Source organism: Alligator sinensis, unplaced genomic scaffold (assembly GCF_000455745.1).
Source record: "Alligator sinensis unplaced genomic scaffold, ASM45574v1 scaffold520_1, whole genome shotgun sequence".
Lineage (NCBI taxonomy): Eukaryota > Metazoa > Chordata > Crocodylia > Alligatoridae > Alligator > Alligator sinensis.
Genome location: NW_005842064.1, coordinates 1,415,077 through 1,426,692, shown reverse-complemented (window position 1 = coordinate 1,426,692; position 11,616 = coordinate 1,415,077). Strand labels below are relative to the sequence as shown.

Here is an 11,616-nt window from a genome sequence, read left to right as displayed (position 1 = left end):
GCTCTTCCTTCCACCATGCATCATCCCGGCTGGACTCCATAGTGACAGGCATGGTAAAAACAATCTAGATCAGCAGATGGCTCTGTGTTTCCTTCCAGCCCCATTCTACCAGCTGCCCAGATCTGAAAACCACTCAGTTGTGCCAAGTGCTATATCATCTCCAGGCTGTGTTCTTTCATGCCACATGGTTCTCACCTGCTTCAAATCTCCCTCCCCTGCCATCCCCAGGCAATGTATCTAGGCCCAGTGCCTGGATGTGCCAGCCACCTTTGTATCATGGCTCCCTTGTTATCAGTAACTGCAATATTCCACCCTCCCAATACCAAATTCCTTTGCACTCTCCTGAGCACCCACCTGCAACAACCCCATTGGAATATCCCAGCATTGTCTACCAAGTCAGCTTCTCCTCAGTCCTCAAAGCCCACCACAGTCTTATGGTACAAGAACTGCACAGTCCCTAACTCCTGCCCCCAAAATTCTGGTCAGCCTACATTAAGGTTGTTCCTAGGCACTGTCACCTGCAGCAAACACCACAGAAGGTTAACTCAGGTGCAACTAGGAAATTTTGTGCCCTGGGCAACACAAATCTTGCACCCCTTCTAAGATAGCACCTGGGGCTGGTGCCCTGCTCACCCACCCCTAGTAAGGTTACTGGGTTAATTATTAACCTATTTGCCTGATCTCTTGCTGTCCATCACCCTGGACTTCAATCTATCTCCCAGTCACCACCTATCCAATGCGAAAAGCATCCTTAAAGACTTACAAGCCAAGCACCTTAATAACTTGCTTGCCCTACGAAGTCTTCTTACATCTCAGAATGGTCCCTACTGTGAAAATTGCTTTGCTTTTAAAGAACATCTTGCATTCCCCTCTCTCCTCTGTGAAACATCCTTTCACTCCCCTCCACTATGAAAACATCAGTTTCTTAACACCTTTCTACCATTACCTTTTTCTGCATATTGCTGCCCCTTCCCAGTTTATGCTGGAAGACTCCAGAAGTAAACAGAAGTGCAGCTCCCCAGTCTAACTCATGGCACTTCACAGAAAGCACCAAGAGTTAGACTGATCCTCCCAACCCAACAGATGTTAGCTGCTGAGCCAGGAGGGTGGGGGATCGAGCTCCAATTTGGAGCTGATCCAGCAAGAGAGACTGTCTCTGCAGCCTCTTCTCCTAGCCCCACCCTCCCTCTCTCTCCCTGCCCTGGTGCTGTCTCAGGATGGGAGTGGGGAGAAGGGAGGGGAGGGATCTTGGGCTGCTGTTTACCCAGCCTGTGCTAGAGTGGGGATGGATGGGAAACTCCAATCCAAGGTTCCCTCCCATCCTTTCTCCCCCATTCCCATCCTGAGACAGTGCTGAGAGCAGACACAAGTTAACGAAGGCACTCCATTTTGGAGCACCTTCATTTGAACCCTCATATAATGAAAGATAATTTATTGTGCAATGGGAGCACTGTGAAGCTGTGCTCTTTTCTATTAGGGTACGGCTGTAGAGTGCTTTCTAGGATCTGTGGCCCACATGGGTCAGATTTCCAAAATGCTCAGTGTCAGTTTTTCCAGCATGCAGCACCCATTGGGCCAGATTTTCCAAAGAGTTCTCCTATTTAAGTACCTATATAACAACCACATTTTCAAAGGTGCTCAGCATCCAGCAGTACCCACTGGGACACAGAGGAGCAGATTTTCAAATGGGCCATCAATGTTCAGGTTAAGTTTGGCCATTTTTCCCTTTATCTTGCAAATCAAGGGCAGTGACACTTCCACTCAGTTCAGCACTGGTGAGGCTTCACCTGGAGTACTCTGTCCATTTTGGGGCCTCACACTTCAAGAATGTGGACAGTTGGAAAAAATCCAGCATAGAGCAACAAAATTATTGGGAGCCTATGAGAAAAGGCTAAAAGAATTAATGGTATTTAGTTTAGAGAAGAGAAGACTGCAGGGGGATTTGATAACAGTCCTCAAATACGTAATGAGCAATTACAGAGAGGACAGAGATGGGCTTTTCTCTGTGTCCATAGGGAACAGGACTAAGAGCAGTTTAGGTTGAAGATTAGGAGGAACTTTCTGACTATGAGGGTGGTCAAGCATTGGAACAGGCCACCTAGAGAAATTGTGGAATCTCCATCCTTGGAAATTTTCAAGAGCAGGTTGGACAGACACTTGGCTGGGATGGTTCAGTCAGGGACAATCCTGCCTTGAGCAGGGAGCTGGACTAGATGACCTCGTGAGCTCCCTTCTAGCCCTACTTTCCTATGATCTCTTTGAGCAGCTCCCTTATAGCCAGTTTCAGTTCTTTCCATTGCAGAATACATCTAGACTAGTTTCTAATAAACCTTCCAGCAATACTGCAACATGCAACTGGGTCCTGATTTTAGAACTGGATTGGCAAAACATCCCAGGCCCAAGTGTCTGCTGGCACATATGACAGGCACACGTTCCTGAAGCAACAGGATAGACATTTGCAACGACCTATGATTTTGCTCTTTTAATATATACAGGGAGCCCCTGTTCCTTCATCCCCATGATCTAGTGTTTCTCAATGCAATTATCTAAGCGGCAAAGTAAGAAGTACACTAGATTTAGGGCCAGCAGTTTCCCAACTAGACAGAAAGACTTTGAGGCAGGGAAGACACCATGACCTTTTCTGGGGCTCCATTTACCCTCCAGAGAATTAAGATCAGGGCACATGGGGGTGCTGCAATACGAGAGGGCTTCCGTGAAAGGGAGGGAAATTGGAGCATGACTCTGTTGGGGCCCCCAGCCCATGCAGGCTGCAGGGTCTGGACCACAGATGGGCAAAATATGGCCCATGGGTCAGATCTGGCCCACCACCTGACTGAATCTGGCCCACAGCTGCCCCTGCAATGTTCCATATGGGGCTGAGCCCTGCTGGCTCTTGCTGGGGCAGCCTGCACTGCGTTTCCACCTGCACCTGCTGGTCCAGGCCCTGACTAGTGTGCTCAGCTTCTGGCATGAATGACATGTGCCCCCGGCAGCTGGGGGGGCATGGCTGCACTGGCGGCGGCAGGAGCGCTGCAGCAGCAGCAGGAGCACAGTGGTGGTAAGAGCAGAGCTCACACAGATGGTACCAGTGCTGTTGGCGGTGGGCGGGGAGCGCCGACCAGGGATCGGCAACCAGCTGCAGGCACTGCTGGCAGTGGTGGCAGTGGCCAGCAGCAATCGCAGACCGCCCACAGATGCCACCGGCAGTGTCAGTGGCAGGGTGGCGAGCAGCGATTGATGATGCCTTTTTCTAGGGGGTGCACTACCACGCTGAGGGGGTGCCCGTGTACCCACGTGCATGCCCTACGTGTCACCCCTGGCTTCTGGGAAGGCTGTTCCCAGTGCTGCTCTGCTCCCCTCATCTCTAGCAGGAGCCGCCTTGCTGAAGGTTCCTGCCAGCCCACCCAGAGTAGCACAGCCAGGGCAAAAGCAGAGGAGAAGCTGCTGCTGGCAGCAAGGGGAGCAGAGCAGCACCCAGTCAGCTGCGGCCACCTGGGTGTTGCTCTGATCCCCTCCCCTCCAGTGGGAGTTCCTCTTCTTGCTTCTTCCCCTGCCTTGCACTCTGGGCAGGTGGGAGGGAAGCTTCAACAGGGCAGTTCCTGCTGGAGGTGAAGGGAGCAAAGCAGCACCAGATTGCCTGCAGCAGAACAGACCAGCTAGAAGCTGCACATTGGCTAGGGCTGGGCTGACGAGCACAGGTGGGAGCGTGGCATTGGCTCAGCCCAGGGCAGGGCTCAGTCCCATGCGGAGCGCTGCAAGTGTCGGGGCAGCCTCCCTCCCCTCACCCCAGGCTGAGGTCCTAGAGCTCAGGCAGCATCCCCCCCATATACTTGCCCCCCCCAACTCACAGGGCAGGCTTGGCCCTGGTCCTCAGTGATCCAGCCCCGTGATCCCAGCCTCAGCCACCCGTCCTGCTCCCAAACACTGCTGCCACCCTCCTCCCAAACCCCATAGGGAGTTTTGGTGAGTTGTTGCAAAGGGGAAGCAGGGGTGCTGACTCAGCCTGTGACAGCTTATCAAAACTCCCTATGCGGCCCTTGGTCCCAAATCATAGACTCATAGAAAATTAGGGTTGGAAGGGACCTCAGGAGGTCTGGTCCAGTGGTTCTCAACTTTTTTTGTACCAGGACCCATTTTTAAACATCAATGGCCAGCCTTGAGCCCCTGCTCCCTGCCCCCAGGTCCCAGTCCCCAGTGTGTGGGGCTGGGGGCACATGGGGTGGTGCACGAGGGGCCCCAAGCAGCCCCTTGCAGGCTGGACAGACCTCTGCCAGCCCGCAGGGCAAAAGCCATGGTTTCCCACGTTTTTCTCCTTCAATGGAAAATCAATTTTTAAAATATTGTTGATCCATTTTTAAAGTTTGTTTGCAACCCTCTCATATATTCTTGTAGCCCACTTCTGGGTCACAATCCACAGGTTGAGAAACGCTGATCTAGTTCAACCCCCTGCTCAAAGGAGGTCCATCCCCAGCTAGATCATTGCAGCCAGATAACTGCCCACGCCTGGTCTGGACCAAGGTGCCCTGGCGCCCGGCTCATGGCCACGACACGGGGCAGTCAGCAGCCCCCGCCAGGCTCTTTGGCACTACCACGTGGCTTTGCCCCAGGCGGGGCTACAATTCCCAGCGGGCCCTGCGCGTGGCGTGGCGCCGGCCAATAGGAGAAGACGTTCCTTCGCGGAGCGACACCTTCCGGGAGTAGTAGTCCGGTGCCGTGGAGGAGCGGGCGGGAGAACTGCCAGTCCCAGCATGCCGCGGACCTGCGGGAGCCAATGAGAAGCGAATATGTTGGGGCTGCGCATGCGCGCCATCTCAGGTGGTTGGCGATTCATGTGGAGGTCAGAGTCGCGGCTGGAGGTGTGCAGGTGGCGTGCCGCGGCTTGCGGGGGGACGAGCCTGGGCGGGAAAGTGTGCCCGGCCCGGGGGGCGGGAGTCCCGCTGGGGGAACTGGGGAAGAGGGTGCAGCCGGGGGGTGGCCGGGGAGGTGGAGGGAGCGGTGTTGAGGAAGAGGCCCCTCGTGAGGCGGAGCCTGAGGGCTGGTTCTCCTTGTTTTGCTCAGATCTGCCCCTGGTCATGGGGATCCAGGGGGCTGTGGTTTGGGGCAGGCAGGAAGGCCCCGGGGCACTTAATCCATCTCCGAGGCAGCCGTTCTCGCTCCTTTTTAGACATGGGGCAGCCCTGGATGGACGCAAGGCCCCCTTGGAAAGTGCCAGCTCTGTTTTCACTTTTTTTTTTTCAGTCGCTAGAAAAATAGATCTCTGAGTTTATCTTGTGAAACACATTTGTCTTAACCTAACAGCGCTCGCATTGTGTGGCGCCCCACAGCCCCCTTGCAGGGAGCTCGAGGAACCCCTGGGGGCTGTGGCCTCTTGGTTGAGAATTGCTCTAACAATGTTGCTGGGTTTTTGCAGGTGTGAGTCTTCAGAGACGGGCATTGGATTGACAGATGGCTGCCTCCAAGCTGTTTGAGACCGTGGGGAAAATTGGCCTGGGGTTGGCCATTACAGGAGGAATTCTCAACTCTGCCCTCTATAACGGTGAGCAGAAGAGGCAGAGCCTTTTCCTTTTCTGCTGAAATGTTCAACTCCACAAAGTCGGGTGTAAAGTTAGAGGGAAGTAAACACATCAGGGGGCTTTGCTGATTCCAAAGTGTGTTGGAAATAGCTCTGTACTGAAATAATTTCTGTTTCCTTAAAATAAATGCAACCAAGGTGTTTGTGAAAAGGGTACGGTTAGGCTAGTTCTTATGATACTTTGAGGACTGGGAGATCCAGTGGGTTGGTTTTCTTGCCCTTGATCTTAATTTTCTCTGCCCTTAGCACCTCTTACACTAGGGCTTGAACTTTTATCCTTGACCCCTTTGCTGATTTGCTTGTTTGCTTTGATTCAGGTTGTCAAACTCATCCAGCCTATGGGCTGGATGAGGGGCACGGGACTGGTCTGCAGGCCAGATCAGACCTATGGACCCCCTCCCCCAGCATACCTAATGTGCAGCTGTTCCATCTGGTCTGGAACGTACACCACATGCAGTGCAGATCCCAGAGTGGTCAGAATGGGAGCTGTGTGCAGCACAGTCTGTCTGGAGCTGCAGCAGTGCTGCATGCAGTGGCCACCCTAGCCGGACTGCACCACACTTGGCATCTGCTCTGGCAGCTCCGTGACTGCCCTGTACATGGCACCTGCTCCAGCCAGTCTGGGACCTGTGTTGTATGCGGTGCCTGCAAGCTCCGCATGCAGCACAGATCCTAGACCGGCTGGAGTTAGTATTGTGTGCGCCCTGCATTGCAGAATGGCACCATGTGGTACAGTCTAGCCTGATCAGCCACCTCAAGCAGGCTGGCTGCTGCTTCAGACGGACTGTGCCTCACACAGCATCTGTTCTGGCTACTCTGGGATCCATGTCACACGTAGCACAGGTCCCAGACTGGCTAGAGCAACTGCCAGATCAGGTATGCTGGGAGGGGGAGAAGAGGAGGGGGTCCATGGGCCTGATCAAGCTGGTTAACTGGCCCTGTGCCATCATGTGCCATGTGTAGGTCTGATCAGACTGGGGGACAGCACTGGTGTCCAGGTGGTGGACTTTGCAAGCCAGGTGTGTTTGACACTACTGTTTTAAGGCAAGCCATTCATTAGCCCCCTGAGGGAGCCCCCTGAGGTAAAGAGAGCATAAGCAATATTGCTAAGTTTTTGGTATGCTCTTTGGAAAATATACTTTGAATGCATGCTCCCAAAATGATAGGTTGCGGTCATTAAGCTGTGCGTGTTATGCTCTTTTTTCTAGTTGATGCGGGCCACAGAGCTGTTATCTTTGACAGACTCCAAGGCGTTCGAGATGTGGTAGTAGGGGAAGGCACACACTTTCTCATTCCCTGGGTACAGAAACCAATTATTTTCGACTGTCGTTCTCGCCCGCGTAATGTTCCTGTCATCACTGGCAGCAAAGGTAAGTGTAGTCTCATAGCTGCCAGTGGACCAGAGCAACATTGATGTCATTCGCCATGGTCTCTGAGTGCCTTTATTAATTAGGATACAATCCAGCAAAAATATTGAGATCTTTGTCCTCCCTCTCAAGGTAATGGGAAGAAAAAAAATTCTTAGGCCCTTGTCAAGATAGTGCTTTAAGGAAACACGACCCCTGTAATTAAAAAGTTACAGCCATGTAAAATGATAGTTCATTGGAATACCTCTGATCACAAGTTCTTGAGTGTTTTGTTGCTGTTGGATTTCTTAGTAAAGTCAGCTAACAGATGGGGAAGAAAATGGCAGGCCTTGATTTTGCATGGTCTATTTCTTTACTAAAACCCATCAGATTGGAGCATTGTATTATCTCTCTTTGGGGACCCCCAAATGCTTGAGATTGATCCAGCACGTGCCATGAAATGGACTGTGTTATTCTATAACTAGTCTCTGATCTGTAATAAGGGAGCTTGCTTCAGTCTGATCAGCCATCCCTTAAAAACAGTTTCTCTATTCGCATGAAAAGATGAATAATTCCCCATCCCACATGGAAGAAAGCACTTAAATTATGTTTCTTGGGGATCATATCCCTTGGTGAAGGGGGACAGTAAAAAAACCAAACTGGCAGGAGTGAAGTTTGCCACTGAATATGCCAGGTGGCAGAACTCTGAATCTGCTTGTCCCTCTTTAGCTACTAGGGAGAGAGTTATCTCTGGATATCTCTTGTCCCTCTGCTTTGCCTCTAAGTTACAAATCTGTCTCTGCAGACCTGCAGAACGTGAACATTACTTTGAGAATCTTGTTCAGACCAGTTACCAACCAGTTACCTCGGATTTTCACAAGCATCGGGGAGGACTATGATGAGCGTGTACTGCCCTCCATCACTACTGAGATCCTGAAGTCTGTTGTGGTAAGGACAGCACAGTTGCTGTGCAGTTATGCCGATTGTGTATTGCTGCTTCATGTTTCTGAACAGTGAGACCTAATTTGGCATGGGACATTCAGTGGTCCAGGCTAGAGTTGATCTGCTTGTACAAGTCTTCCTGGAAGAGAGTCATGCTTGCAGTAGCACTGTTTGCATTGATTCTTGAGTCAGATGCAGGCTTATTGGGTATGGTGGAGAGGTGAGATTTGTTTAGTGCCACTTGAAGCTGTTGATTCCACTCAGCATTTGACTCTTCAGACCCTTCTCTCTAGATTTGAGTCACTGTTGGGCTTCCCAGCCTCTCCTACACAAGGAGAAACTCTCTGTAATTCTGCCTTTATTTAAACTTGCTCACCGAGCACCTCTGTAAGCATCCTATTGGGACTGCCAAATGACTTTGAAACAACCTCAGTGCAGTACATGCATGCTGACTGCTGAGAGGACACCGGACAGTCACAATTGCAGTACAGGCTAAAGAGAGAATTAATGGGAGTCTCTCTAGTGCAGTTAAAGAGGTAGCTCAAATTTCTTACCCTTGGGAATGGACACAGCAAGCTAACCCTGGGTTAGGGACACACAGACTGTTACATGTATGACCTTTTGTCATGCCCTGTGTATATAGTGCATGGCAGTTACTTTCCCCTCCAGTCAGGCCCAGGCAACTCTAGAGCTGCTGTTTCTGTAGCTGGCTTCAGAGAAACTTATGTCCAGTGCTGTGTACTCAAGCACTTCCCATCCTTTCCTCATTCCTGGGTCCTCTAATTGTAACAAGATGCCACCTGCTCCTGCAAACAACCAGTCATGCTGTAGCCTGGATTGGAAGGAAAAAAGCCATGAAATGAGAAGAAAATATATAGCGAGGGGAACAAAAGAGAGGGCAGGGAAATAAGAGAAGGAAGAAAAAAGGGTGAGAGGAAATGGAAAGAAAGAGAGAGCAGTTGCATGAACTGTACTGGAACATAGTGTAAGGCACGGTCTTGCCAATCATTTGTAAGCAGAAGAGGGTTAGAAGCCCCATGCTTATTATTTCAGAGACAACAAAAGCCCCACTGAGCTCTTCCCATCTATAGTGGAAAAAGCAAGGGGAAGAAGTCTGGGATGCTGTGGGCTTGCAGTCATTAGAATCTTTCCATTTCTGCATGCCTCTGCCTGTCCTGATTTCAGGCTCGTTTTGATGCTGGTGAGCTGATCACACAAAGAGAGCTGGTCTCCAGGCAAGTGAGTGAAGACCTCGTGGAGAGAGCAGCTACTTTTGGCCTCATCCTTGATGACGTGTCCTTGGTAAGAGGCCTGTCTTTTGATGTTCCCTTCTTGGGAGTTTGCTCAGATACGAGTTTGGGAGGAGAGTTGAGAGTGAGGTAAGGTGGCCAGTGCTGGGGACTAGAAACTGAAACGCTTAAGTCGTTATTGTAGGTCTTGTAAACAATGTGTCAGAGTTGTTATAGCAGAGGACAGGCAGTTGGTGTTCTTGGCTTTGTTTCTTGCTGTAGCATTGACTTGCTAGACCTCGAAAAAATTCATGAGTACAGCCAAAGCTCTCAAAGGCTGGCTGACTTCTGTCCTACAGGCTTCTCGTTATTCATATGGGGAGAGAAGGGGGTGTCATTCCTGTGGGTGCCAAGACTCGATTTGCAAATTGTTTCCGTCTCCAGGAGGGATGGCTGCACTTCTGTGGGGACTTGGGTGTCTTATTAAGAGAGACAGGGGTGTAGGTTGTAGCCGTGTTGGTCTAAGGACATAGGCAGACAAGGTTCCTTGGGTGAATCTGATATCTTTGATTAGACCAACCCAAATAGTTGGAAAATAATTATTAAGTAAGCTTTCGGGTCTTATTAAGAGAGAGGCACCCAAGTGCTTGCAGAAGTGCAGCTACCCCTTCTGGAGACAGAAAGCTGCCAAAACAATTTGAGAAAAAATATTGAGAGAATTCAGTAACTTGAGTGTCAAGAAGAAAAGTAAGCCTTGTTTGGTGTCTTTCCCTTCAGATTTCTGTTAATAATTAAAACCTCTTAACCACTCCCTTCATGTTGTGAGCTCTCTAGTATTCTCTGTCATTGAAATGCTTTTGTAATCTGGCTGTTTATTACACACACCCCTCTAAACCAACCCATTAAAGCTTTGGACATGTCTGTCCTAGGAAACTGCCTTAATGGTAAGGTTATAATGTTGCCCTTTCCAGAATTTTCCTGTTGACAGTGTTGACGCTTTTTGCGTGACAGTGCTACCCCCTGAACATGCTGCTTGAGGAAGCTCACCTTTCCCCTGTTGTGCTCAATAGCACACAGCTGTTCAAACAGCCTCTACTGAGAGCACAAGAGCACAGTTGAGCAAGAAACCTTTAGAGATTGCTTGACTGACTACAGATAATCAGGCTATCCTGATCATCAGCAGGAGACTGGTGAGTGGAGAGTGCCCCCTGCTGGCTGCATTTGGAACCCATAATGAAGATATGCTTAAAAAGCTGGCCTTATTTTGGGATGTAACATTGAAAAAGGAGTGATTCCTGTGGCCTAGTGGTTCTCAACCTTTTTAGATTCATGGTACCTGTCAGGAAATGCCAGCTCTTAATTTGAAAACAAGTGAAAACTGGAGAAAAATAATAGAGCAATTCTTCTACAGTATTGCAAAAAATTCAGAAAGCCCACAATAGGTCAGAATGTTTTTAACACTGTGGCTCCTATTTGAAATCTCTGCCCATGTCTAGACGAATGTGGTATGTGGCACCACAGACACGTCTATGGTGCCACATACCACATGTTCACTTGTTTTCTGCACTGCAAGGAAGTAGCACAGAGAGGGTTTTTTGATCTCTGGATATCCAGGGGACAAAAAAACCTACAGAAGAAAAAAGCAGTGGTGTATGCGGTGGCAGCATGCACCACTCAAAGCCATAACTGTGCTCTGTTGCTGGCCAGGCTTCACATAGCAGGACTGCCGCTGCTGAAGCCCTGGGAGGCCCCCAGAACCCCAGGTAAGGTTGCTGAGGCCAGTCCAGTGGTGGTGCCAGGCTCCCCTACTGCACCTGGAGTAACTTGTCATGCACCAGAGCATGCGTGGCACAGGTGTTCCCTGGGGACAATTAACAGCAGCACTAGTGCTAGTTGTCCCAGGGAAACAAATGTCTGCACACATCTGGACACAGTCTCTGGGTTTATCTTGTGAATCAGATTTGCACACCAAACAGGGCTAATATAGCATGGCATCCTGTGGCACCCTTGAAAATATTTCAAGGCACCCCAAGATGCTGTGGCAACCTGGTTGAGAATCACTGCCTTATCTGGATCTATTCTGGCTTTTGGGGGTTCCGATCTTAATGCTTCTGCTTTTTTACTGTGGCACTTAAATTCAAGAAAGAAGCTGCTTCAAGCAAAGACCTGGTCAAAGGTGCAGCAGCTCTGCTGAAGTCACTAGAGCAGTGTCTTTTCAGTTTGTGTTCAGCCCTCTGAGTAGGCAGGCTGGCATCTGCAGAACATAGTGGGGAGCTCCTACTTGTGTCAGTTTACCTAATAAAAGTCACTGAGTGGTGGGGACAGCCTTTTTCCCTTGCAGCTTTAGTGGTACACATTTCTTCTTGCAAGGTGAGTGGTCCTTATTTGCAGAATTGACAAGCTGTAAATGTTTTTTTTTTTTTTTCTTGTTTGCTTCCCTTTTCCTTCCTTTAGACACATCTGACCTTTGGGAAGGAGTTCACAGAGGCAGTAGAAATGAAGCAAGTGGCTCAGGCAGAAGCTGAGA

The 11,616-nt window shown here is 50.0% G+C and overlaps 1 protein-coding gene across 1 annotated transcript in view; it reads left to right on the top strand.

Moving 5' to 3' along the window:
* The first annotated feature begins 4,709 nt into the window (after positions 1-4,709).
* PHB (prohibitin) overlaps positions 4,710-11,616 on the top strand; it is an 8,736-nt gene continuing 1,829 nt past the window's right edge. The window contains exons 1-6 of the mRNA XM_014519791.2: positions 4,710-4,856; positions 5,411-5,536; positions 6,781-6,942; positions 7,724-7,866; positions 9,046-9,162; positions 11,544-11,611. Coding sequence (XP_014375277.1) covers positions 5,446-5,536; positions 6,781-6,942; positions 7,724-7,866; positions 9,046-9,162; positions 11,544-11,611 — 581 coding nt within the window. The 5' untranslated portion in view covers positions 4,710-4,856; positions 5,411-5,445. The remainder of the gene's footprint in view (positions 4,857-5,410; positions 5,537-6,780; positions 6,943-7,723; positions 7,867-9,045; positions 9,163-11,543; positions 11,612-11,616) is intronic.